General features: G+C 49.4%; 1 protein-coding gene across 6 annotated transcripts in view; it reads left to right on the top strand.

The window, feature by feature from the left end:
* The window catches only part of Afap1l2 (actin filament associated protein 1 like 2), a 99,947-nt gene that overhangs the window by 74,280 nt on the left and 1,610 nt on the right, over positions 1 to 24,057 (top strand). For 3 of the 6 annotated variants that reach the window (XM_076925625.1, XM_076925593.1, XM_076925584.1), the window contains 15 exons: positions 1,367 to 1,457; positions 4,807 to 4,890; positions 8,067 to 8,266; positions 9,932 to 10,111; positions 12,928 to 13,017; positions 14,465 to 14,549; positions 15,087 to 15,191; positions 17,368 to 17,579; positions 19,826 to 19,971; positions 20,732 to 20,843; positions 21,430 to 21,678; positions 21,765 to 21,945; positions 22,219 to 22,374; positions 23,487 to 23,680; positions 23,829 to 23,957. In XM_076925625.1, the coding sequence (XP_076781740.1) occupies positions 1,367 to 1,457; positions 4,807 to 4,890; positions 8,067 to 8,266; positions 9,932 to 10,111; positions 12,928 to 13,017; positions 14,465 to 14,549; positions 15,087 to 15,191; positions 17,368 to 17,579; positions 19,826 to 19,971; positions 20,732 to 20,843; positions 21,430 to 21,678; positions 21,765 to 21,945; positions 22,219 to 22,374; positions 23,487 to 23,680; positions 23,829 to 23,957 (2,214 nt within the window). The remainder of the gene's footprint in view (positions 1 to 1,366; positions 1,458 to 4,806; positions 4,891 to 8,066; positions 8,267 to 9,931; positions 10,112 to 12,927; positions 13,018 to 14,464; positions 14,550 to 15,086; positions 15,192 to 17,367; positions 17,580 to 19,825; positions 19,972 to 20,731; positions 20,844 to 21,429; positions 21,679 to 21,764; positions 21,946 to 22,218; positions 22,375 to 23,486; positions 23,681 to 23,828; positions 23,958 to 24,057) is intronic. The other 3 variants (XM_034524121.2, XM_034524112.2, XM_076925603.1) reach the window with 2 other exon arrangements.

The following is a 24,057-nucleotide window of genomic DNA, read 5'->3' as shown; positions in this document are numbered from 1 at the left end:
TTAACAGAGTGGTCCTTATGATGCTGGCACTTAACAGAGTGGTCCTTCTTCCTTAGCCCTGAGACATTAGCATCTCTGTCCTTTGATGTCTGATGATAAGTCACTGTGTCTGAGATTATAGGACATATGTGTGGGACTTTGATGTCTTTGTATTTTTTTTTTTAGGCTAGTAAAACTGAACATTGACTGGACACTTCATGCTGCCCAGCACAGTTTAATCCTCCAAGCGATAGATGTTTCTGCTTCTTTTTATACTACAGCCTAGACAAGTTGTCTTTGGGTTCCATTGCTGTGAAGAGACACCATGATAATAGCAACTCTTATAAAGGAAAACATTTTATCGGGGTTGGCTTACAGTTTCAGAGGTTCAGTCCATTACTGTCATGGCTGGGAACACGGTGGTGTGCAGGCAGACATGGTACTAAAGAGGGAGCTGAGAGTTCTACATCCTGATCTGTAGGCAACAAGAGACTGACACACTGGGCATAGCTTGAGCATGTATGAGATATCAAAGCTTACCTCCACAGTGACATATTTCCTCCAGTGGGACCACACCTACTCCAGCAAGGCCACACCTACTCCAGTAGAACCACACCCACTCCAACAAGGCCACACCTCCTAATAGTACCACTTCCTATGGGTCAAGCCTGCAAACCCATGAGTCTGTGGGGGCCATTCCTTATTCAAACCACCACACGGACCAACCATCTAAGGTCACGTGTCTTCTCAGGCTGCGCATCTGCCCTGCATGCTACTCAGAGGAGGCAGAACACATCTGTGATGGGGGGTTCCCAGCCCATATTCTTCCGGGTGAGAAACAGTGAGATCTCTGATGGATGTCGTGGTTCTCAATCTCCTGTGTACCCAGACACCACAGGGGACCACAGGGAGCTGAGAATTGTAGTCTGAAGGTCCGAGTTTCGAAGAATCTGGTTTGGTTCTGATTGAGTGTCCAGATTACAGAGGGGCTGGAAGAGAGAAGCCTTCTCTGGGAGATTTAGGTGTGGGTCTTTACAATGAAGGCCTCTCCCCAGCTGATCCTTGATGGGGGAGCTGGTTCTTGCTTGTCCAAACTGTTTTGTTTTATGTCAGATATGGACCAGTGGACCCTGCTACCAGACAGAACTAGTAAGGTTGAAGCAGGTTAAAAACCCCAAGGAATCTCAGAATTGAGAAGGGTAGGTGTGGAACCAGCTCACTGTCAAGCTCTACCTGTCCTGAAATTCATAACCATGGCACGCCACTGAGAGGACCATAACATAGCATTAAAGCCCAGGGTTCTCCCTCTTCCCACATGAAAGGTTGACCCTAGTTGCTCCTAGTGTATTCCATCTGAAGCTGTTGGCTTTGTCTGTTTGTACTGCAGATTCCAGAGAGGAAACAGCCCATCATTCCAAAGATCGAGTCCCCTGAGGGCTACTATGAAGAGGCTGAGCCATTTGACACATCCATGAATGGTATGTCCGAGGGGCTGGGACCAGAGGGTCTAACTGCTATAGCCCACAGGCTGCTGCGGCTGCTGACTCATGATCAGGTGACAGGCTCACCTTGGGCCCTTAAGCAGAGGCAGGCAAAGTGACATGACACAGGAAATGACCTCACTGAGAAGTGACCATACAGCATTCATCCTGTGGTCTGCATGAAGTGTGCAGACCTTGCCTGCCTGTGAGGAAGAGAGGGGATGCCCACTGGAGCAGCATCCTGTATCCACAGGGTTCCAGCCTCTTGTACAGGCTGCTGCTACACTGAGCACAAAGAGGTGGCCCAGGAGAGGTGTGCTCCTTAAGGGGCCTGCAGTAATAGATGTGGCAGTTAGGCTGAGTCTGGGGGAAGCATTCATGTTCTTTCTCTGGATTCGGTTACTAAGCTCCCAGCAGCAGGATGAGAACACTTGAAGCCAATGGAGAGAGTACAGACCACAATATATCAGATTGTGTTTGGCGATGGCTATTAATGCAGAAAACAGGACAGTGACTCAGCTTACTGCAGGAAAGCAGGTATTCTGATACCGACACTATGACCTCAGGATGTCAGAAGCCATGGGGAACAGATCAAGCAGGTAACTACAGAACCAGAATTCTGGGAAGAGCGCAAAAGGGTCCTTTAGTCAGAGAAGAGACCACTGTGGCAGGGCTGGGTGAGTTCAGGAACGTGCGGAAGGGCTGCAGAGCACAGCAATGACTTTGGTTTTTCCTTGAGTGAGACTGTAAGCTGTTCTTTGCAGGTCAGCTCATGACTGGCCTAGCTTAGGTTTTTGGATATATTGCAAATGGGCCGTACAAGCTGAACTGGGTGCTAGAAGCTCAGTCTTCTTGGCCAGGGTCCTAAGCTTGCAGAAGCTAGCCTTTCATCACTATCATGAGGTACCTGAGACAACTAACTTCTGTGGTGAAAGGGTTCTTTAGGGCCACAGGTTTGGGGCCTCTAGTTCAAGGCTGGGAAGGCACATTGCTCTAGGCTGCACTGGGACTGTAAAGGGCCATATGCGACTTGATCACCTCAAAGCCAACAAGCAAAAGCAGGGTTGGGAAGGCTAGAGTCCTATGATCCCCTTTGAGGATGCCCCAATACCAACAAACTCTTACAAAGCCTCACTGTTTTATTTGAGCTTTCTTTTTAAGTAAGGAACCTGTTTATTTTTAATTGGTAAGAGTGTTTTGCCCATACATGTTTGTGTCTAGTATCCAAAGAGGCCAGAAGAGGGCGCCAGAACCCCTGGAATTAGAGTTACAGGTAGCTGTGAGAAGCCTGTGGGTGATCAGAACCAAACCTGTGTCCTCTGTAAAATCAGCAAGTGCGGTTAACCGTCAAGCCATCTCTCCAGCCTCCAGTACCCTCAATGGTCTGCAGTGTCTCTCAGTAACAACACACTGGGGACAAGTCGATGATAAGTGTCCCCCAAGGGCAGCAACAACAAGATTAGCATCTCCTCGGTCTCTCCTTTGTGAGAACATTTTGTAGTTACACAGAACTTTGCAAATGTCGAAGGTGGGGGTGGGTGCCTGGTGGTGGGGACCAACTCAGCTGACGCAGGCGGGACCTTGTGTAATTCTTTGAGATCAGGACTCTCAGAATGAGTTGGGACCCAGAGCTGTGACGTGGGCCTTTCTCTGGAATTCCAGGCCCAGGAACTGTGTGGGAGGTGAGGGCTTGTTGGGGCCGAGGATATTATCAGTGGTTGGCACTGTGGGCAGATGAGCTTCAGGTCGGCCCACGGTACCAGTGAGGTGCTGGCGAGTCACAGCCAGGCTATGATTTCAGACCCAAGCCAACCAAGGGTGTGGCAATGCTGTCTGGGTGCATCCTGAAGACAGAAACAGTGACTCACTAGTGAGCACCTCCAGGTATCACTCTCCTGGGTGTGGCCCCTGCCAGCCAGGACCTGTCTCCTAAACACACAGTGGCAGACTCTTCAACGTCACACAAACAAGTGGTCAGAAACACCCAGCCCCTTGGTGTTTGCCTCTTGCCTGTGCAACACTGCTGCTTACCGCCTGGCCCGGGGCTTCCCATTGTGCCAGTTCTGACTCACCAGGGGGAGTGGGCCAGAGAAGCAGGTGGTGGGAAGGCCTGCCATCACGAGGTCTCGGACAACTTGGGAAGTTGGACATCCTTGTGACCTTGACCTGTGTGGCCAGCCAAACAGCCCTCTTTTCCTCCCTGCTGTCCCCACTCCTGCTTGAGCAGGGTGACCTGGTCTTAGCAAGAGGAAGGGTCACTAGGTATAGGGGTTGCTCTAGCTGGGTAGCCAACAAGATTGTGCTGGCTTTGTAGATAAGGCCAACTGCTGGGACTTTGTCCTGCTTCACCAGGGGTGTCCCAGCATGGTTCCACCGAGCAGGATCCCCTTCTCTGAGCACATTGCAAGCTCATGCCTGAGACATTACCGTCCCTCTGTCCCTCTGTTCGCCCAAGATATCTTCATCCTGATGCTGGGGAAAGAGCAGTTGCTGTGACACATAACTCTCAGGCACTGGTTTCTACTCATAGCAGCATTGTGGCATTTCTGATCCTGAGTAACTTGGATACTTGGGCACTTCTAATCTTTGGCTCAGCCTCCCTCCAAGGCCTAAGCATCCTTTCTGCAAAGAGAGAATACAAAGTGCCTGCCTGTTTCTTAAAGGAACTACCCAGACATGACACATGTCATTCTGTCATACCCCTCTGGTGAGGACTAGTGGTCACCTCTAGTGGTCATGTGAACAGATCTCATGAAGACATCCTTGGCCCCTCCTGAGAAGTCCACGCCTCAGAGGAGACAGCAGTAGCCTCTGGTGCAGCAGTTCTCAACCTTCCTGATGATGTGACCCTTTAATACAGTTCCTCATGTTGTGGTGACCCCCAACGAAATAAAATTATTTTTGTTGCTACTTCATAAATATAATTTTGCTACTGTTATGAATTATAATGTAAACATTTATGTTTTCTGATGGTCTTAGGTGACCCCTGTGAATGAAAGGGTCATTCAGCCCTCCAAGGGGGTCACGACCCACAGATTGAGAACCACTGCTCTAGTGGTAGGTAGCCACATATCACAGCTGGGTCTTTGTGTATGACTGTGTGTCTCTCTTCATCCTCCCCTTCCCCCTCTCCCTCCTCCCTCCCCTTCCCCCTCTCCCTCCTCCCTCCCCTTCCCCCTCTCCCTCCTCCCTCCCCTTCCCCCTCTCCCTCCTCCCTCCCCTTCCCCCTCTCCCTCCTCCCTCCCCTTCCCCCTTTCCTTCCTCCCTCCCCTTCCCCCTCTCCCTCCTCCCTCCCCTTCCCCCTCTCCCCATCCTCTGTCCATGCCTTTGAGCATCAATCACACAGGTCACTATGGAGCGTGTCTTCCCACTGGAGTCCCCAGATGGGCACAGTTGCCTGAAGGAGTCCTTTACGCCACGATCACCTTGGGTACTGCTTGTCCCCGAGTTGGAGTGTCAGTGGTTCCCTGCTTGTTACCTGCTCTGAGATGGGTGCATGCCCTGGGAGGCCACTGCCTTCTTCCTGTCCCCATGGCTGGTCCTGCATGTACATTGTCATATACTTCACTGTCTGTGGGACCTAAAAACATGGGTCAGGATCTGCTGCCGTCCATTCCTCTTCTCTCCACACTCCTGCAAGCCTGCAAGTCAACGATCCTTTTTTTTTTTTTTTTAAAGGAAATTCAACACAGAGGCTGTCATCCTTATTAAGGATAAAAACAACAGTTAATATATTTGTCCTAAAAATTCCTAAGCTACCCCTGGTACTAGGATTAACTGTTGTGTCTCAGCTAGCTTCTGGCAACCTCACACCAGCAGAGTTCCTCAGGAAACATGCAGGGCCAACTCAGAAGCACACACTGGGCACTGGGGACATACAAGGCCATCTCAGAAGCACACACTGGGCACTAGGGACATGCAGGGCCAACTCAGAAGCACACACTGGGCACTGGGGACATACAAGGCCATCTCAGAAGCACACACTGGGCACTAGGGACATGCAGGGCCAACTCAGAAGCACACACTGGGCACTAGGAACATGCAGGGCCAACTCAGAAGCACACACTGGGCACTGGGGACAGAGTCAGAGCATTTGTACCTAGGTCTGCAGCCTCTCTCGGCTCAGGTTCATTCTTGTTCTGTAAGGAAGAGCTGCAGTGGCACTGGCCACTCTCCTCATTTCATTTTTCATTATAGGCGCTATAATACTGAGGGTTCTGGAAACCGAGCCTAAGCACCTAACCGGCCATCTGCCTAAAGAACAACTCCCCGGAGTTCTTTCCTTTCGTGCCTCCCGGTCTATCTGCATGTTTACTTCCGTTCCTTCTTCCCCTTGCCCTCTTCCGGTAGGGAGTTGGCTGAGTTCCAAATTAGTTTTCAGGGCTTTAATTGATTGTGGGTACAAGAATACTTTCAAGTATATACAATCATATTGACTTAGCCCCCTGCAGCTGGCCACTAAATAACACTCCAATGGCTATGTTAATTTGCATAATGCTCCTTCTTCCTATTGTTACATTGTTATATGTTTATTTTGGTGCTGGGATCTTGCCTAGGGTCTTCTGTGGGTTAGGCAAGAGCTCAATCTTTTCTTTTAATTTTTACACTTACTTGAGAGCTAGGTAGGGGGCGGGGCGACATGTTCATACTGCAGCACATGTGGAGGTCGACCTCAGGCCTGGAAGCAGATGCCCTTACCCAGTGGGCCATCTTGCCAGCTTCGTCTTCTTTTATTGAAAGTTAGTTTCCAGGACTAGGATTACTAGATCAGAAAGTAGACATGCTTTGTGCCTCTTGAAACAAGGCTGCCTGGCCCCCTTCTGAGAGACTTGTGTGAGTTTACTGAACTACAGCTACACTGGACCTTAGGATCCTTCTCTGCAAAGTGTCATCATTTTCTATCTCTGTATATTTAATAGAAATGTAGCGAATATGTATTATGAATAGTGTATCCATTTGTTTTATATGCAGGAAGATGAGTGGTATCTTACTACTCTTAAAGAAAACTGGTGTGGAAATATTTAAGAATTACTACTAATAATATTGAAACAATGTAAATACATTTTGTTTGGCACCATGGCTCAAATAACAACCACAGTAGCCCTGTTCCACTTTCCTGTATTCTAATATAGCTGCAACTCTGTTTAACTAACATGTAGGAAACCAGCTAAAAAGATAAAACAGACAGCCCACAAGTCCATCTCTTGAAATGAGTCATGGGATGGTAGAGGCCATTGTTCAGTCTGTCTCAGGAACAGACCAGGAGCTACTATGTGGAGGGCTCGGGGAAACAACAACCCGGCATGTTTTTCTGAGCAGAGGGGAGTGTCTAGCAATAGGGGAACACGGAGCTCCTTGTCCGTTGGGAATTCAGGCAGAATATCAAGATCACTAGATCTAGATTGGGGATGCCATTGGAATCTAGAGTCACCTTTTCTTTCCCATAATACATTGTAAAGGATGGCTAGATGAATGTATTGATGTATAGATAATGGATGCATGAGTGGGCAGATGCATGGATCCATGGATGCATGGGTCAGTGGATGCATTCATACACACATGGATGGATGCATGGGTCAGTGGATGCATGCATACACACATGGATAGATGCATGGGTCAGTGGATGCATGCATACAACACATGGATGGATGCATGGGTTAGTGAATACAGGCATGCACACACAGATGGATGCATGAGTAGAAAGTAGACTGATTTTTTTTAAACATAGTTTTTGTTGGCCTTAAATACAGCAGTGAGGCTGGAGAAGAAAACCATACTTGCAGAACAGTAGCGATATGAACTAGACTTGGAAGAAGATGAAGTGCGCACTAAATCATACACAATTTGTACCGTGCTGAGCTGAGGGAGTCTTTGAGATAGAATATAAAGTTGTGTCTGGCTGGTAGTAAGAAAAGCAGCTAGATGGAGCCCGGGTGGGGAACCCAGGGCTATCCCAGGGAGGTGAAGGGACCAGGGCCTGGGGAACAAACAGAATTGTTAAGAAGGGTTTTACCAGGATCCTGGACATTGTTTTGTTATTGTTGTTTTTCCTCTTGAGGCAGGGTCTTACTATATAGACCAAGATGGCCTGGAACTCACAGAGATCCACCTGCCTCTGCTTCCCCAGTACTGAGCTTCAATCTATGCATTACCATGCCCTAAACAAGGAAAACAGCCACTTCTGGGACCGCCACTTTCTGCTATGGTTTATGTGGCCTTTTTTTTTTCTTTTTCTTTTTCCACCCAGAAAAGACGGACCCCCTCCTGGACCTAGGGCAGATGTAGACCCAGCCTGGAAGCTGGAATTTCCATAGCTGAGGAGCCAGAGGCCTACAGGGCAAGGGTGCAGCTCCCCTGCAAGGCAGTTGCATCGGGGTTATCAGTGGAGTCTATGAAGGCAGTCTGTGGTCCGAGTCAGAGTCTGAGAAGTTTCTTCAAGTGGGTGGGGTGCAAAGCCATTGAGCCATTTGTTTCAAGGTTGGGAGGGCCGGGGCGGTGGCAGCCTGGGGTTTCCAGCTGTTGTGCCTGCTGCCTTCTTCATGTTGCCTATGTGCAGATACTTGTGCCCAGCTGGGCCCTGACTGATTGGGTGGATCTTCCTTGCAGAGGATGCGGACGCTCTGAGCACCCCCTACGAGTCCTACGACGAGGACAGCAAAGGCAAGGCAGCGCCCTACCAGTGGCCCTCGCACGAGGCGAGCATTGAGCTGATGCGTGACGCCCGCATCTGTGCCTTCCTGTGGCGCAAGAAGTGGCTAGGCCAGTGGGCCAAGCAGCTCTGTGTGATCAGGGACACCAGGCTCTTGGTCAGTCCTTATCTTCTCTATTGGGGGATGGGAGGCGATGGGAGAGGAGGGTTGCTCCCCGATAGGACATTGGGAGTGGGGTGGGGGTTAGAACCTTTGATATCAGGAGAGTTTAACATTTCCCTAGCTTAAGATAATGTTCAAATTTTTGCATGTGTAGATGAATGTAGTATTTTGTCTGGATTAGGAAGATATAGTCGTTTTTAATTAAACTCTCATAGCAGGAAGGTTGCTGTCCACCACCCTATCCCTTGCATCTTGCTTGTTTTTAGACAGGGACAGGGGTAGGGGGAGTCTCACCATGCAGCCCAGGCAGGCCTTGAACTTGCCACCCTCTTGCCTCCAGTGCTGACATCACAGACACGTGCCAACACATTATCTCCATGCATCTTTCTTGTTTTGAGAGCTACATTCCCAGTGGCTTCCTCAGCTCAGTTCCGGCCCCAGTTCTGGCTGCTGCTTTGGTCTGAGCAAGCTGAGAACCATTGGAATTGTCCCAAGAATTACAAAACTTAGAGCCGCCTATTCTAAGTCAAAACCTGCAGAGGAACCAGAGACTGAACTCTGACAATAGCCCCACTTCCTGACATTTTAAATTAAAATTCACAATTTTCAACTAGGCGTGGTTGGTCAGCTGCTCCAGAGTATGGGGCAAGACAGAACTGTAGGCCAGACTGGGCATCATAGCAGGACTTTATCTCAAAAACAAAACAAAAATCGACAGCTTTATGCCCTAACCTAAAGTCTCATGCATGAGGTCTTTATAAACATCTTTCCTCTGGTCATAATATGTCTACCTCAGTCCAGATGTTGTTTTGGGTGATCTTGCCTTGCTGATCATTTTACAACAAGATACTGAAGGGTAACATGTCTTCTCTAATAGAGGACAATGGTCCCTTCTTTTGAGTTTTCTTATCTGGTAAGATAAGTCATGTCTTGGCTTTCCTACCCAGTGGATATTCTGTTGGGAAACACAGGTATGCAGAGAGGTATAGAAATATAATAAATGTATGTCCTACTGTGGAGAAGTGAATTCTCTTTACAGGGGACAGAGAGTCCTATGCCACTTAGTCAGGTAGCACTGAGAAACGCGTCCTTAGGTGATATGATAGTGTCGTAGTTTGTTCTTATACAAACTAAGACAACTATGCCATTAAGGCATATAATCTTAGGAAGCCACTGTATAATTGCTGTAATCCATCATTGACCAGAATATCGCTAAGTGGCTCATGGGTGTATTTGAGGAGCCCCCTTCTCAGAGGCCAGAGCAATATAGAACTATTTGAATGATGCAAGGTCTGGAACATCCCTGGCAAAGTCAAGGTCAAAGGGTCAAAGAGCTTGAAGGAGAGAGAGACAGAGAGAGAGAGAGAGAGAGAGTCAGAGAGAGAGAGAGAGAGAGTCGGAGAGTCAGACAGAGACATAAAGAGATAGAGAGACAGGGAGAGGCAGAGAAAGAGATGGAGAGAGACAGGGAGACAAACAGAGACAGACAGACACCGAGACAGACTGAGACTAATGGAGGTTAAAGCCCAGGCCTGCTTGGGGTATCCAGCCCTATGGGTTAGAGATAAGATCAGGCTCGCACAGGAGAGGGGGCCTTTCAGTGTCCAAGGGCCTCTCCTTTGCAGAATTGTGTACAAAGTAGCATCCGGTTTCTTGCAGTGCTACAAATCGTCCAAAGATCACAGTCCCCAGCTAGACGTGAACCTGCTGGGCAGTGTCGTCGTGCACAAGGAGAAACAAGTGCGGAAGAAAGAGCACAAGCTCAAGATCACTCCGATGAACGCTGACGTTATCGTGCTAGGCCTGCAGAGCAAGGACCAAGCTGAGCAGTGGCTTCGGGTAAGTGAGCTGGGCCGGACTGTCAGGGGCCAAACCATTTCCTCCTGTGCTCAAGGGAAGGGCTCCTGGAATTCTGCCTCCCAACAGCTTCTAAAGGTCAGATGGCATGGTCGAGAGTAGAAAGGACCCTTCAGGTGCTCAGGGCTTCTAACATTCTGGGTATTGGCAATCGGTGTCATGGACCAGACAATGCACTCTGCTGCTCGGTCTGAGTCCTTGCAAGGCAGGCCTGTTCTGTATGTAGTTGGCATCTCTTTGCTGTCTTCTTCTGAAGAGGTATCACATTCCTTTATGATAAAGTCGATATTCACTGCATTTATGATGCCCACATGGACTTTGGGCTTTGAGCAGATTTAATCCTGGGTATAGCTGGGCAGTGATGGTGAGCCTGTTTTATAAAATTGGAGATTAAGGCTCAGAGGACAGAGGACCTGGCAAATAAGTTGCATATGGATTTAGGACAGTCTTCAAGGCACCAGTCCCTGCCACTTGATACGCATCTGAGCACCTCTGCTATTGTATAGTCTAGCTGTGACAAGGAAGCACCTGGGGACAGGCTCGGTGCCTAATTAAAGATGTCGAGCATAGCAGGTCCAGGAAGTATAGTGAAGCAAGAAAGGCTCAGTTCAGCAAGGTCTCAAAGCCCCCCAGAGCCCCTGGTGATCCCAGTGAGATCCAGAGCCACCCTCTCCCTCCTTCTTGCCACCTGGTTAGCCATCGTACCTACAAAAGCTGTCTGTGGCATTGTGTGTCTGCCACCCCACCCCTCCCGGCTAAGCCTACAAATCATCGTGAGCCTGTCAGAAAAGAGCCTGAAGGAACCCATTAAAAATGACTAAAAATGGGGGTTTCTGAGTACCCCAGATTTGAAGCTGACAAGCTGCTTTTGTGAAACCACTAAATGTTTTGAAAAGTTTGGCCAAGCCAGTCTCTTAGGAGTACTTCAGTACTTTAGCCATTTCTGAAGACTTTTCAGGTGGTTTATAGACTATCATGTAGAACAGAAAGAGTCCAGACAGATGTGCAGTTTGGAGGATTCCTGATCAATTATTTGATATATACATGCATGTATATATACATGCATGTGTGTGTATTATGTGTATATACATATGTGGATGCATGTTATAAGATATATGCATGTATGCATATGTATATACTATGCATGTATATGTGTGTATATGAGCATGTATATGTATGGATATATGATGTATGTATGCATGCATATGTATAATGCATGTATATATGATATATGTATATATGCATGCACATCCATACACACACTCATATAAATATATATGAAGTGATCTTACATTGGTTTTTTTTTTTTTTTTTTTTAATGCATGCAAAGTGCTCAGCCCCAGGCCCAGTGCATGCCAACTACAGGACACTTAGGCAGCACTGAGGCCCACGGAATGCAAGGGGCTGGTCTGGGTCTGCAGTGTTACTGAGATTCGGGGCTGAGTTGCTGGTTGAGCTCCTTTCTCTTGCCCAGCCCTCCCTTTTAGTTCCTGACAGCCCTGCCTGTCCTCATGCTACTAAGTTCATATAGGAACTCACAAGAGTGCACACATGCACACATGCTTATGAGCATGTGCTTGTACAGAGATACGCGCATGCTCAGTGATCCTATATCTAGTTCCCAGGACTGCTCTTCTGTCTGCTCAGACCTCAGCTCTTCCCAGACCATCATCCTCTCTCCCTGGCACCACAACTCTTGCTGGAAGTCTCAAAGACAAGAGCGCTAGTCAGCAGACACCAGATCTGTGTCTAAGCTGCACAGAGAACTCTTTTTCTCCCTGGCCAGATAAGTACAGAGGGAAGGATTGGTCAGCTTCTTCCTGAAGCACGACCTCCATGTGTCTAAGCTAATAAGGACAAGAGTGAAGGCACCTGTCCTGAACTGGGTCCTCCACACTGAGTCCTCACAGGCACAGATCCAGTGACTGAGGACAAACTGAGGTCACATAGCTGGGCTTCTGATTCCAGGGCTCACCTCCTTCCTCCCATGATGTTTTGTATTCTTCATGGATCCGAGTCCCTAGCTGTGGGCAGGCTGGAGAGTGAGAAATACCTTGCTTCCTCTTCCTCAGAGCCACTCTTCCTGTCATTCTTTGTCTCCTCTGATTTCAAAGTTACTTCCACAAACTGTTGTAGGTAGAGATTGAAAACGGAGGGTCCTTGAAGCACAGGCGCGCGCGCGCACACACACACACACACACACACACACACACATATGCCTGTCATATTCCCCCACTCTTTTCCTCTGGGAATCCTCCAGGTGGCCCTGGGTTCAGAAGAGAGTTGCATAGCTGCTTAGTGAGGTCAGGGCCACCCCTGACCTGAGTGTCCTCAGGCTAGGCACCAAGTACCAGAAAAACAGGTCCTATCTAGAAAAGGTGAGATGGCCTATGGCTGGTGGCCAGTGGACAGCAAGTATGCAGGGTCTGCATCAGATCAAAGCAGTATCCAAGCCTGCTTCCAAATGGCGTGGAGACTCCATAGTGAGTCCATAGCCCTGGAAAGTCAGGCAAGCACCCAACAAGTGTATGCTCACCACAGGACAGCATCCCTGCCCTCATGGTGGCAGAAAGGTGGCCCAGGGATGGCTGCTCTATCATCTGTGGGCCTCGATGTAGAAGCCCCTGCATACCCCCACATTAGGGGGTTCCTGCCGGGAAGCATAGAAATGTGTAACTGTCCTTAGAACAGTTACAGGCTGGGGCTGGGGAACAGGCATTTCTGTTCGAGGGTTGTGAGGCTGGGCAGCAAGGCCATTTAAGGACCTGGTCTCTACTCACAGTGCTTCTTTGGTCCAGGTCATCCAGGAAGTGAGTGGCCTGCCTTCTGAAGGAGCCTCAGAGGGAAACCAGTACACACCAGATGCCCAGCGCCTGAACTATCAGAAAGTAAGGCTCTCACTGCCCAGAGGGAGGGTCCAATTCTGTATCCTCTTGATAAAAATGGAAAGTATAAAATTGAAAGCCTCCTTCTTGTATTGCAGCCCAATTAATAAGAAACACACAACGCTTGGGGAGGCAGGAAGTGAGCTTGGCTGGAGGGGTCACAGACCTAACTGTTGTTTTGCTTAGGGGGGAAATGTTATTGAAACAAAACTCACTTTGCCCTGTGATCTTTTTCATATATATAAAACTTTAGAGGACTAAGTTCACTAGGCGATGGGTTTCAAAGACATTTGCATACATTGTATCAGTTTTGCATACATTGTATCAGTTTTGCATACATTGTATCAGTTTTACATACATTGTATTGTTCCTCACCGTCCTGCTGGTTCCCTCCACCTCCTGCTCCCCTGCTGCAAGTCACATATAAATTTCTTTATCTGTGTAAAACTGAGGGGTCCATGCAGTGTTTGTCTTTTTGAGTCTGACCTATTTTCTTCATGGGATGATCTCTGATCTTCATGCAAATGACGTGGTTTCAGTCTCTTGGCAGCCGAATAAAACTCCATTGTGTTTATACGCCATGTTTTCTTCAGTCATCTGTTGATGGAGTCTAGGCTGAGCTTGCATCTTGCCTATTGCACTGTATATTCTTATATAGAATGAATTATTCTATCTTCTTGTACTGGAGATTTATTTTGCAAGGCTGGCACTCTCACCCGAGTCCCTAGCCTCCAGGCAGAGCAATACTGATGCTGATCTCCACTTTCCTGGCACAGAGCTATGGGGAGCTTTGGTTTTTAAGGATCAAGGAAGCTGGAGTCAGTGCAGTCACCCATGGGTCACCCTTCCTAATTCCTAAGTGCCAGCAGACAGGAAGTCTGGTCCCTGGGCATGTGCAATAACAGGGGTGTGGTGTCTCATCTTGTGTCCCCAGCACTGGCAAGGCAGAAAGCAAGGAGGAGAGGGAGTAGGGGGAGGAGAGGAGATCCTTTATACTCTGGAAGGCCACATGGCAACCCCCTCAGCCTAGCCATGGGTACTGAGGAGAGGTTAGTGTCTTCAGGGTCTTGCCCATTGTTCAGCTGCCATCAGGAATGGGATTGAGCTCCCATCCCAATAGGTGAGGATGAGGGTCCCTCCTGAAGGTGCAGCTTTCCATCGTCCATGGGCCCACTGTCAGCTCCAGCAGCCATTTGGAGCACTTGCAAGCAGGCTGGTAGGGGAGGCACGCTGAGGGTGGGGGCATGTGAATCTCTGGAAGGGGAATGATGGGAGATGCTCCAGAGAGTCCTAAAAGAAAGCTTGGCCAGTAGCCTTGACTCTGGCCAGTGGAGGTTTGGTTGGGTATCTCTGGCATGCTCACAAGAGCCATCTGTTTGCCTTGAAATGTTAGTTCTCCAGGTAACCATTCCCAGAAGGTGATCCCTGTCCGTTTCTTTGCTGTCCACAGCCAGACATCGCTGAGAAGTACATATCAGCGTCAGAGTATGGGATCATAGTCGATGGCCACCCTGAGCTCCCAGAGACCAAAGACGGTAACCAGGCTATGGTCCTCGTCCTCATGATTGAGAGAGCAAGACTATTCTAGGCTGTAAGACCTGGCCGTCTGGCTCAACCCTAATGGTTTAGGGGGTAGCTGATTCTAACATAGCTTCTAATAGAACAAAGAGAGACGGTGCAAAGCCAAAATTAAGTTTTGCCACAGGCTGGGGAAGAAAACTTTCTTCGAGCTCCTCTTTTCCAGTCCTGTTTCCAGCTCTTTGAGGCCACATGGTTAATGAAGACGCCCAGTGTTCACCTACACTGGGATGCCTGTGTATCCCCATGAGTGTATGACTTTGGGAATAGCTGAGTTGGCCTGCCAATCCTCATGTGGGGGAAGATGTATGTATATGGCATGTGCACTTGTACATGTATGTGCACTTGTACATGTATGTGCACTTGTACATGTATGTGCACCTGTACATGTATGTGCACCTGTACACGTGTATGCACCTGTATAGGTGGGCGTGACTCTGCATGTGCATAGACTGTGTCCGACACTGACAGCTCTCTCTATCTCATCCTGACAGTCAAGAAAAAATGCTCTGCTGGCCTCAAGCTGAGCAACCTTATGAACCTGGGCAGGAAGAAATCTACCTCACTGGAGCCCCCAGAGAGATCCCTCGAGACATCCAGTAAGCCCAAAGCGACCACCGGGGACCGTGGGCTTCTTCACTGTGTTGGAGTGTAGAGCCCTAGCAAAGGCAGAGGATTGTGTGGCTGGAGAGCACACAGAACTGGGGTTTGGGTTTGTCCCTGCTGTGGTTTGTTCTTTATGCTTTACCAGGTTCTGTCCTGCTACAGTGTTAGGTCCTTTGGGGCAGTGTGGAACAAGTGGTTGGTATCAGTGTTCTCTTAAGCGTGCTGTTTGTTTGGCAGACAGTGTCGGCACAGGGGGTGGGAGGCACAGTCCTGCACCTGAGTACACATGGGACCATCTTCATGGTTCTTAGGATTTGGACATGAAGAACCTTTCTTACCCCATCATCAGAGGCTATTGCTTCATGGGCCTGACCTTGGAGGGTAGATGGGAACTGAGTAGGTACACATGTTTAGAGCTGGAGAAAAAACTCTGTGACCAGGTAGTGGATGGTGGGAAGCCCGGACAGCAGGTTCTGAGGGCAGGTAGGTTCTCACAGGTCATCTCTCCTCTCACTCATACTTGAAGGAAGATCAGGAGGAAGACAGGCCAGGCCTAGAAAATATCCTGGTATGAAATATCTTAATTCCAAGCCTAGAACTCTTGGCTGCAGCCCTCCCTGGGCCTGGAGGCCACCCCTGCTTACCTCTGGGCCTTTTACTCAGTCCCACTCCCTGGCTCCCTTCTGAGCCTCTCCTGGTTCTCTTGTTTCTTGAGGCAGGCAGGGTGGAAGACAAGGCTTTCCTTTGGAGCCTTCTGCTTTCCAGGCTGGGGAGTGGCTTACATCTGCCTGTCACTGCAGCCTCAGGAAGCACAGTGTATAGCCTGGGAGACTGGTCCCAGTGCACACTGGGATGTGACCGGATTGTTCATGGAACTGTTTTATCTTCATGAATAGTCTTCTCCCCGGAGGCTGTGGCAGTTTTTACAGACACTCAGGGACTTAGGTCTCACCCTACCTGATCTAAATGTCTCTTGTCTCCGGGGTTGTGAGAGGCACAGTAGCATCTGTTTGGAGTGTAGCTTCTGATCTCTTGACCCTCGACTTTGATGTCTTTTTAATGTGTGGTAAAGATGTAGAGGTTTGGTTGGATGCCCCACCATCTACCACGAGACCAGCTCTGTTTGGGGCTGTCTATTCTGCATTACTGCCTACTTATCTGGCTGGGGTTCAGAGATGCTGCCAATCACTTAGAATGGAGAAGACCTATTTCATAAGCCTGTGTATTTGAGAAGGTTAGGCCTAAAGAGGAGGTAGATAACCCATTGTACACGGGTGTATAGAAAGCCTTAGAGGCCAGGTTTTGCTTATCTTTGTTGCCTGGAGACAAGGCTGCATTGGTGTATGGCAGCAGCTCAATAAACCTAGAGAAGCTGAAGACATAACCATCCATGAGTGAGAAAGGATGTATCCTCGGTATACCGTGGTGCTGGTAGCATCTGGGTGCTATAGGGGAAGGGTCCCCAGTCAAAAGCTAAAAGCTCCAGACCTAGGTCCTGGGAAGGCAATGTGTCCAGCAGAGGAGGTCGGTGCTGATGCAGAGCTTTGCCGCAGTAGGTCCTAGATGTTCTAACAGAAGGTAGACTGAGTCAGGGCTAGAGAAGGCATGGACACAGCTGCTCAGAAGGAAAGAGGAGGGTTGGGCACTGTGGGTTACATCTGGACAAAGCATCATGGAAGCAGAGAAAACTGAGGCAGCAGAAGAAACTGAGGCAGCAGGTTTGACTCTAAAGCCAGGAGATTTGACTTGAGACCAGAAATAGGAGTTGCCCTGCTGGAGCAGAGAGGCCTGGAGGTGAGGTCTGGTGGAGGACCTGGATCCTGTGCATACACTCACCAGTCCAGTGTCACTGGCAGACAAAGCCCACTTTCCTCTGGCCATACTTTGGTCAAGGATAGGATAGCTGTACTGCCCTGCCCCAGAGCACCAGGAAGAAAATCATGTACTCTGAGATTGACCGATGTCATCTCTGTGATGACATATGACAGGTTCTGAAATGGGTGACACCCAAAGAGACCCCCTGATAGTGCCATCCCTAGACCCTGTGGTCTTCTAGGACTCCAGCAGCCATATCCCTGTTGAAGAGTTTCCCTTGCTAGAGGAGCTGTCCTCTGTAGATGCATCTCTCCTGTGGCCTCATCCTCCTCCTGTCTGCATATCCTTCTGCAGGCTACCTGAATGTGCTGGTAAACAGTCAGTGGAAGTCACGCTGGTGTTTTGTTAGAGATAACCACCTGCACTTCTACCAGGACCGGAACCGGAGCAAGGTGGCCCAGCAGCCCCTCAGCCTGGTGGGCTGTGAAGTGCTACCAGATCCCAGCACCGACCACCTGTATTCCTTCCGTATTCTCCACAACGGCGAGGAGCTGGCCAAGCTTGAGGTACATCAGCTGTGGGGCAGGCAGGGAGGACAGCCGAAGGCCGGCAGTCTCAGCTGTCAACTGAAGCACTGATGACCCCGATCCCACTGAGAGAGGACCAGTGGCTTCATGTTACATTTATCTCCATTATCTGCAGTTTATGTATTTTAAAAAAATGTCCATTTTTGTTCAGACCTCAGGATAGGTAGCTTTGTAACGGGGTGGGACCATAGGCTTCTTCCTGTACAGGGCACTCCGGGAGTACTTTTAGCTCCCATGGTGCCAGGGTGGAGTCTGAAACTCAAATGAATGCTACTTACTTTGTATGCTACCAGAGGCCACAAGAACCCGGAGGCCCAGTTCACAGAAATGAGGGCTGTCGGAATTTATCTGGGATCAGGGCTTGCTCTGCAATACAATTACATTTTGGCCTCTCCCCGCCCTTGGTTTCATGCGCTGTTAAAGTTACAAAAACAAGAGATGACATAATACAAGTTTGTGAGGAGCCCCACAGGCGGGGCCAGGTCCTACACACAAGTAAGTACTTGCCCATTAACTCCTGTCCACTTCCGTCTTTATCTACGGGTCTTCCAAGTCTGCTCCAATGCTGCCCCCTGGTGGCTAAAATGTCCACACCAACAATGGCCTTACAGAGACCAATTCACCTATTCATTTGCCCATTAGCCAACATGTACTCCTTGAATGAGAGAGAAAACTAGTACCAGTCTTCACAGAACTTATTTTCTAGCCTGGTAGTATGACATTTGGCTAATTACACAATTTGTTGTTTAGTTACAGTTTCAGGGAAGGACTAGGACACTATGGAGGTGACCTCGACCACCGGGAGGCTGCTGCACTCGCCCAGTGTAGGGATAGTGGCCTAGAAGATGTCTTTGAAAAGCAGTATTGAGAAATCCAATTGGAAATCAATGGAGAAAAGAAATCTGTCTTATTTTTCTTGCAGCTGTGAATAAATGCCCGACAGAAAATAGCTCAGAGGAGAAACTGACTTGGCATACAGTTTGAAGGGATACAGTTCATCTTAGAGGGGAAGGCATGGCAACACAGTTTCGGGGCAGCAGGTCACCTTGTAGCCACAGTCAGGAAACAGATGAATGTCAGCCTCAGCTTGCGAGCGCCTCCTCATTCAGCTCCTCATTCAGCACAGGACCTGGGGCTGGAGGGTGGTTCAGGTGCTTTTCCTCTCATCATTTAAATCCACATGGAAACAGCCTCATAAACATTCCTAGAGGCTGGGCAGTGGTGGTGCACACCTTTAATCCTAACATTTGGGAGGTTGAGGCAGGAGGATCTCTCTGAGTTCCAGGACAGCCAGGGCTACACAGAGAAACCCTGTCTTGAAAAAACAAACAAACAAACAAACAAAAAACCAAAACCCAAACATGTCCAAAGGCATGTTTCGGTTCTTCCAAATCCAGTCCATTAGAAACTGAGGATGGGTGTTGCATCAACCAAAAGTCATGTGTGGTTCGTAGCCGCATCTTTAGGATGGTAGGATGGAGACATGGGGCCTGAGGGGTAACTAGTTTTGTTCAGGGAAATCAGCCTGTGGCTTTTATACAAGTCTATTTGTATAAAATATATTGTCATGAAGGCAAAAAATAATATTGGCATTTGAGTAGAAATGTCCAGTGTCTGCAGTTTATTGGGATGCACTATCACCCTAAAAGGAAACACCAGATTTGCTGGGACCCAGTCAGTAAATTAGGATTTCTTGTTCTTGTATTAGGTCTTTCAGATTCCTCAACTTTATTGGTGTCATAAAAATAAATCTGGACATGGATATTTCTTAGGAAGTGTCTCGGCAGTCTTCCATGCATGGGTTAAGATGATAAAAGGGACAATTACTGTCCATGGAAGAGTCAGCCTAAAATGTATACAGGAATTCAGTAACCAACAGTTTTAGCACCTCCTAATTGATAGCTCCTGATAATCTTTCATGGTTTTTACCTTGAGAATGTAGCTATCAGCTTCTGGAAACGCATGTCTACAGTCCCGTGTGATGCTCCACACCAGTGTCTGGAGTGTGTCACTGAGCTATCACCATGGTGACAATGAGGAGGTGCCCCTGAGGCACCATGGTGTCACTGCCACAAAATGCTGTTTAGGTTTGCTTGGACACACAGTGTGCCCATAAAACTGAGGGTGCCTTGTGTTAGTCTCATGCTTCATGGCAGGGACCAGAGTGAGCTGTCCTGGCCAGGATAGCACTCCTTCCTGATTCATGACTCTGCATGTTCTTCTAGGCCAAGTCATCAGAGGAGATGGGCCACTGGTTAGGCCTCCTGCTCTCAGAGTCGGGCTCCAAGACAGACCCAGAGGAGCTCACCTACGACTATGTGGATGCCGAAAGGGTTTCCTGTATTGTGAGTGCGGCCAAAACCTCTCTCTTGTGAGTAAGAAGAGGCCTTTCCTTGCGTGTCTTTTAATCCAGCCTTGCTTCTGGACCTAGTGGGTAGTGGGGCAGCATGCTCACCAGGAGCACAGGGTCAGTTGAGTCCTGCTTGGTCCTGCAGTAGAGAGGTGCAAAGCAGGGCCGGGAAGCTGCATGGCCCATCCTCAGGGAAACCCAGAGGGAGCTAGCCCCAGGGCCTGTTACAATTAGATACTTTCTAGCTCTCAAGCACAGAGGAGGTGCCTTTCCTGACTCCCCCTTGCCCTTCCCCTAGACTCCTCACTGGATCTCCACTCTGGGATATGCAGGTGAGATAGGTGCTTCCACATTATAGATGAGCAGACAGGCTTGGGCAGGAGTGTCTTAGACAAGGTGCTGCTGCCAGAAGCCAGCTTGGACCCTCAAACAGCACCTGTTCCCTAATGTATCAAATGGGGGTCCAACTTGTCTGAGGTGCCCCAGGCACACCCTTGGGGTGAAATGTCCTGGGATCTTGCGGCTGGCACTATAATAAAAGGGAACCCTTAGAAGATGGCTGGAGGAGTCTGAGAAGGACTTAGAGTAGGGAAGCTTGTTTTCTCTGGAGGGGAAATCTAGACCCAAGAGTTCTGAACAAAGGAAACAAGACGGCCCTGGCTGGGAGGAGACAGGCATTACGTCAGGTCTGTGTCGCCCAGGACTTTGATTCTGCATTCTTTGAGGCTGGTGGGATTCTACGGGTACCTGGAAGCTTTTTGCACCCACGTATGTCTTCCAGACTGATGCAGAGAAAGTTCTCAGAGCCCAACACATACATCGACGGCCTGCCCAGCCGGGACTGCCAGGAAGATCTGTATGATGACGTGGAGGTGTCAGAGCCGACAGCGGTGGTAAGCACTTGGACAAGGGTAGGGCTGGGGGGAAGAGGGGCACGGGCTGACCACTCCTTGCTCTGCCAAACCTCAATCACAGACGGCCAGATTGTCCCCAAGACAAGCAGTTCCCAGTCACCTACAGGGCCATCTTTTGTGCATGGGGCTCACCTAACTGGAGACCTATCTAGAAAACAACACCTGGTTATTTGCTCTGCTGGGTGCTGGGTGTGGGGAATAGATGGTGGGTAGTGTGAGGTGGAAGCATTGGCACATGAGCCTGCAGAGTCTTTGTTGGGAGCTGAGGTGGGCCAAGCATGCTGGCGGCAGGGTTCTGGAATGAAGTAGTTGTCCCAGGGTAGTTAGCCATCTCCCTCAATCCTGACCCCCACTGTGGAAAGACTTGTTACTTCCTTCTTTACCCAGAATGCTGTGTTCTGAGTCTTCTACCTCTGGACTCTGACATCCTATCCAGGAACCCACAGAGGGTTCTTCTGGAAGGGGAGGAGCCACCAAGAAACTGCAGCATGAGGGGGGCTGGCGACTGGAGGCCCCTTACAGCCAAGGGAATGAGACAGTAAATACCCTTGACTTCTTCCTGTAGGTGGAGCCTGCCGAGGAAGCTGCCCCTGCTATGGATGCTAACAGTGGGAGTGAGCTAGACCGAGTATACCTGGATCTCACACCCGTCAAGTCCTTCCTGCACAACACTAGTGAGGTCCAGGTGCAGGCCTCTCTCCCAGCAGTGCCACATCAGGACGATGTAGCTAAGACCCTCGCAACAGACTCAAAGCCAGGCACCACGCCAGAGGAGCCCCACACAGAGTCTCCAGGAGACCTGGATGCTCAGCAGGTACAGACCATCCCACCAACAGGTACCAGCTGCCTTGCCAAACCCTGCAGTCATAGAGCGGTGGTGTGTGACTTCTCTTGGCACAGAGGCAGCCAGAGGGTCAGGCGTCTTCAGAACCCATCGAGCCGACCCTGAGAATCACCACAGTTAAGCTGCAGGCCGAGCAACAAAGAATCTCCTTCCCGGCCAACTGCCCAGACACTGTGGCTTCTGTCCCTATCAGTGCCAGCCCACCTGTGAAGGACAAGCTGAGGGTGACCAGTGCAGGTATATGGACTAGATCCAGGCTTAACACTTTAGACATGGTGAGTCAGCCTGACCTCCTTTCTTTCGAACGAGAGGATGGGTTCACAGAGGTGAGGGAACCTGCCCTGGACCACCCCAACAACAAAAGTGAGGGACACATTTCACCCCATCACTGTGGGGCTAGTGTCCAGCATGGGTGTTCTGCCTCTACCTAGGCTCCAAATCTAGGGTGAGGGCTTAGGTCCAGCCCTCACCCATTCCTGTTGATACAAGCGTTCCCTCTCTGGTCTGCAGAGATCAAACTTGGGAAGAACCGGACAGAGGCGGAAGTGAAGCGGTACACGGAGGAGAAGGAGAGGCTGGAGAGGAGTAAGGAGGAGATCCGAGGGCACCTGGCTCAGCTCCGCAGAGAGAAGCGGGAGCTCAAAGAGACCCTGTTAAGATGCACAGGTTGGGGGCCTCTGGGTGGAGGTCAGGGTAGAAGCTTGTCTCAACACACAAAGGCTTTATGAGGGAATAAACCTGGATTTGTCATCTGCCTCTGGATCCTTAGGCCTGAGTCCCCTCACCCTTGGAAAGGACCCTCTTCTTTTGGTTCTGTCTGAGCTGTCTGAGGCTGTCTCTGCCGGGATCCAAGGGACAGCAGGTAGTTAGGCTGTTCTCAGGTTGCCGCCGAGCGTAGGTTTGAGATCTGGGTTAGCTGACTGATGTGCCAAGTCATCCCTGTGCTAACCACACCTGCAGTGCACTGCTTACTCTCCAGGCTGTTGTCTTAAGTGCATAAAATCGATGACAACTGTAAATAAATCTGAGGCCTTCCAGTCACAGATGGCCCATGGGAGGTTTCCTAGCAGCCTACCTCTGAGGCCTCTTAGAATTACTTGACCTGGATCTCATTTGATATTTAAATCACAGAGTTGCACCAGCAAGCACAACCAGCCTAACAGGTTTGGGAACAAACGCAACAGGTTCCTGGGAAGCTTTTGGTGTGACAATTGAAGGAAGGCCTTTGGGACAGAGTCTCTCCACTTTAGTTGTTGGGACAGAGTCTGTTTGCCCAGCAGTGAAACTACTTACTGTGCACAGGGCAGTGGGTTTTTAATGTATATCCTGTTAGCAGTTTCGCTGGTAAATTTTCCATTCCTATGACAAAATACCATGACCAAGGCAACTCAGGAAAGAAAGGATGTAATGTGAGGTTCATAGTTCTGGAGGGGTTGAGTCCATGACAGTCATGGTGGGGTTATGACAGCAGGCAGTCAGGCACTGGAGAGGTAGATAGCTGAAAGCTCACATGCTGAGACAGAATCACAAAGCACAGAGAGCACTAATCAGGAATGACACACCCTCTCCAGCAGGGCCACACCCTCTCCAGCAAGGCCACACCTCCTAATCCTTCCCAAACTGTTCCACCTACTGGAGACCAAGCAAACATACAAGCCAATGGGTGTCATTTTCATTCAGACTGCCACATAATAATTTGTTTCTTGAACCCCCAAAGAAACCTGCCTCTACCCAGCATGGTTCCCTGTCCTCTGCAGCAAGCTTGATCCTCTCTACAGATAAGGGGGTCCTGGCCAAGCTGGAGCAGACGCTGAAGAAAATAGAGGAGGAATGCCGGATGGAGGAGAGCAGGCGCGTGGACCTCGAACTCAGCATCATGGAGGTGAAGGACAACCTGAAGAAGGCAGAGGCTGGGCCCGTAACCCTGGGCACCACCGTGGATACCACCCACCTGGACAACATGAGCCCTCGTGTGAGTGCTGGGCTCTGGGGCTCCTCTGAGCTCTACAAAGGGCCTCCTGGCACAGGTTGGGAAAGGTGGAAGATATATATATATATATATATATATATATATATATATATATATATACCTTTGAGTTAGTCCTTGCTCTCCTTCTCAGCCACAGCCCAAAGCTGCCACCCCCAACCCCCCGCCAGACTCTACGCCAGTCAACTCTGCATCTGTGCTCAAGAACAGGCCTCTTTCTGTCATGGTCACAGGCAAAGGCACAGTCCTGCAGAAAGCCAAGGTAAGCGGCCTCTCTTCGGCTGCAGATGGAGCTTTGTGGCTTTTGGTACTAGCTCTGAGTGGGAGGTGTGCTCTCAGCAGATTGTCACCATGGCTCAGTC

This window comes from Arvicanthis niloticus, chromosome 1 (assembly GCF_011762505.2).
Source record: "Arvicanthis niloticus isolate mArvNil1 chromosome 1, mArvNil1.pat.X, whole genome shotgun sequence".
NCBI lineage: Eukaryota > Metazoa > Chordata > Mammalia > Rodentia > Muridae > Arvicanthis > Arvicanthis niloticus.
The sequence above is the reverse complement of the archived record's forward strand: the minus strand, read 5'-3'. Positions and strand labels throughout refer to the sequence as shown.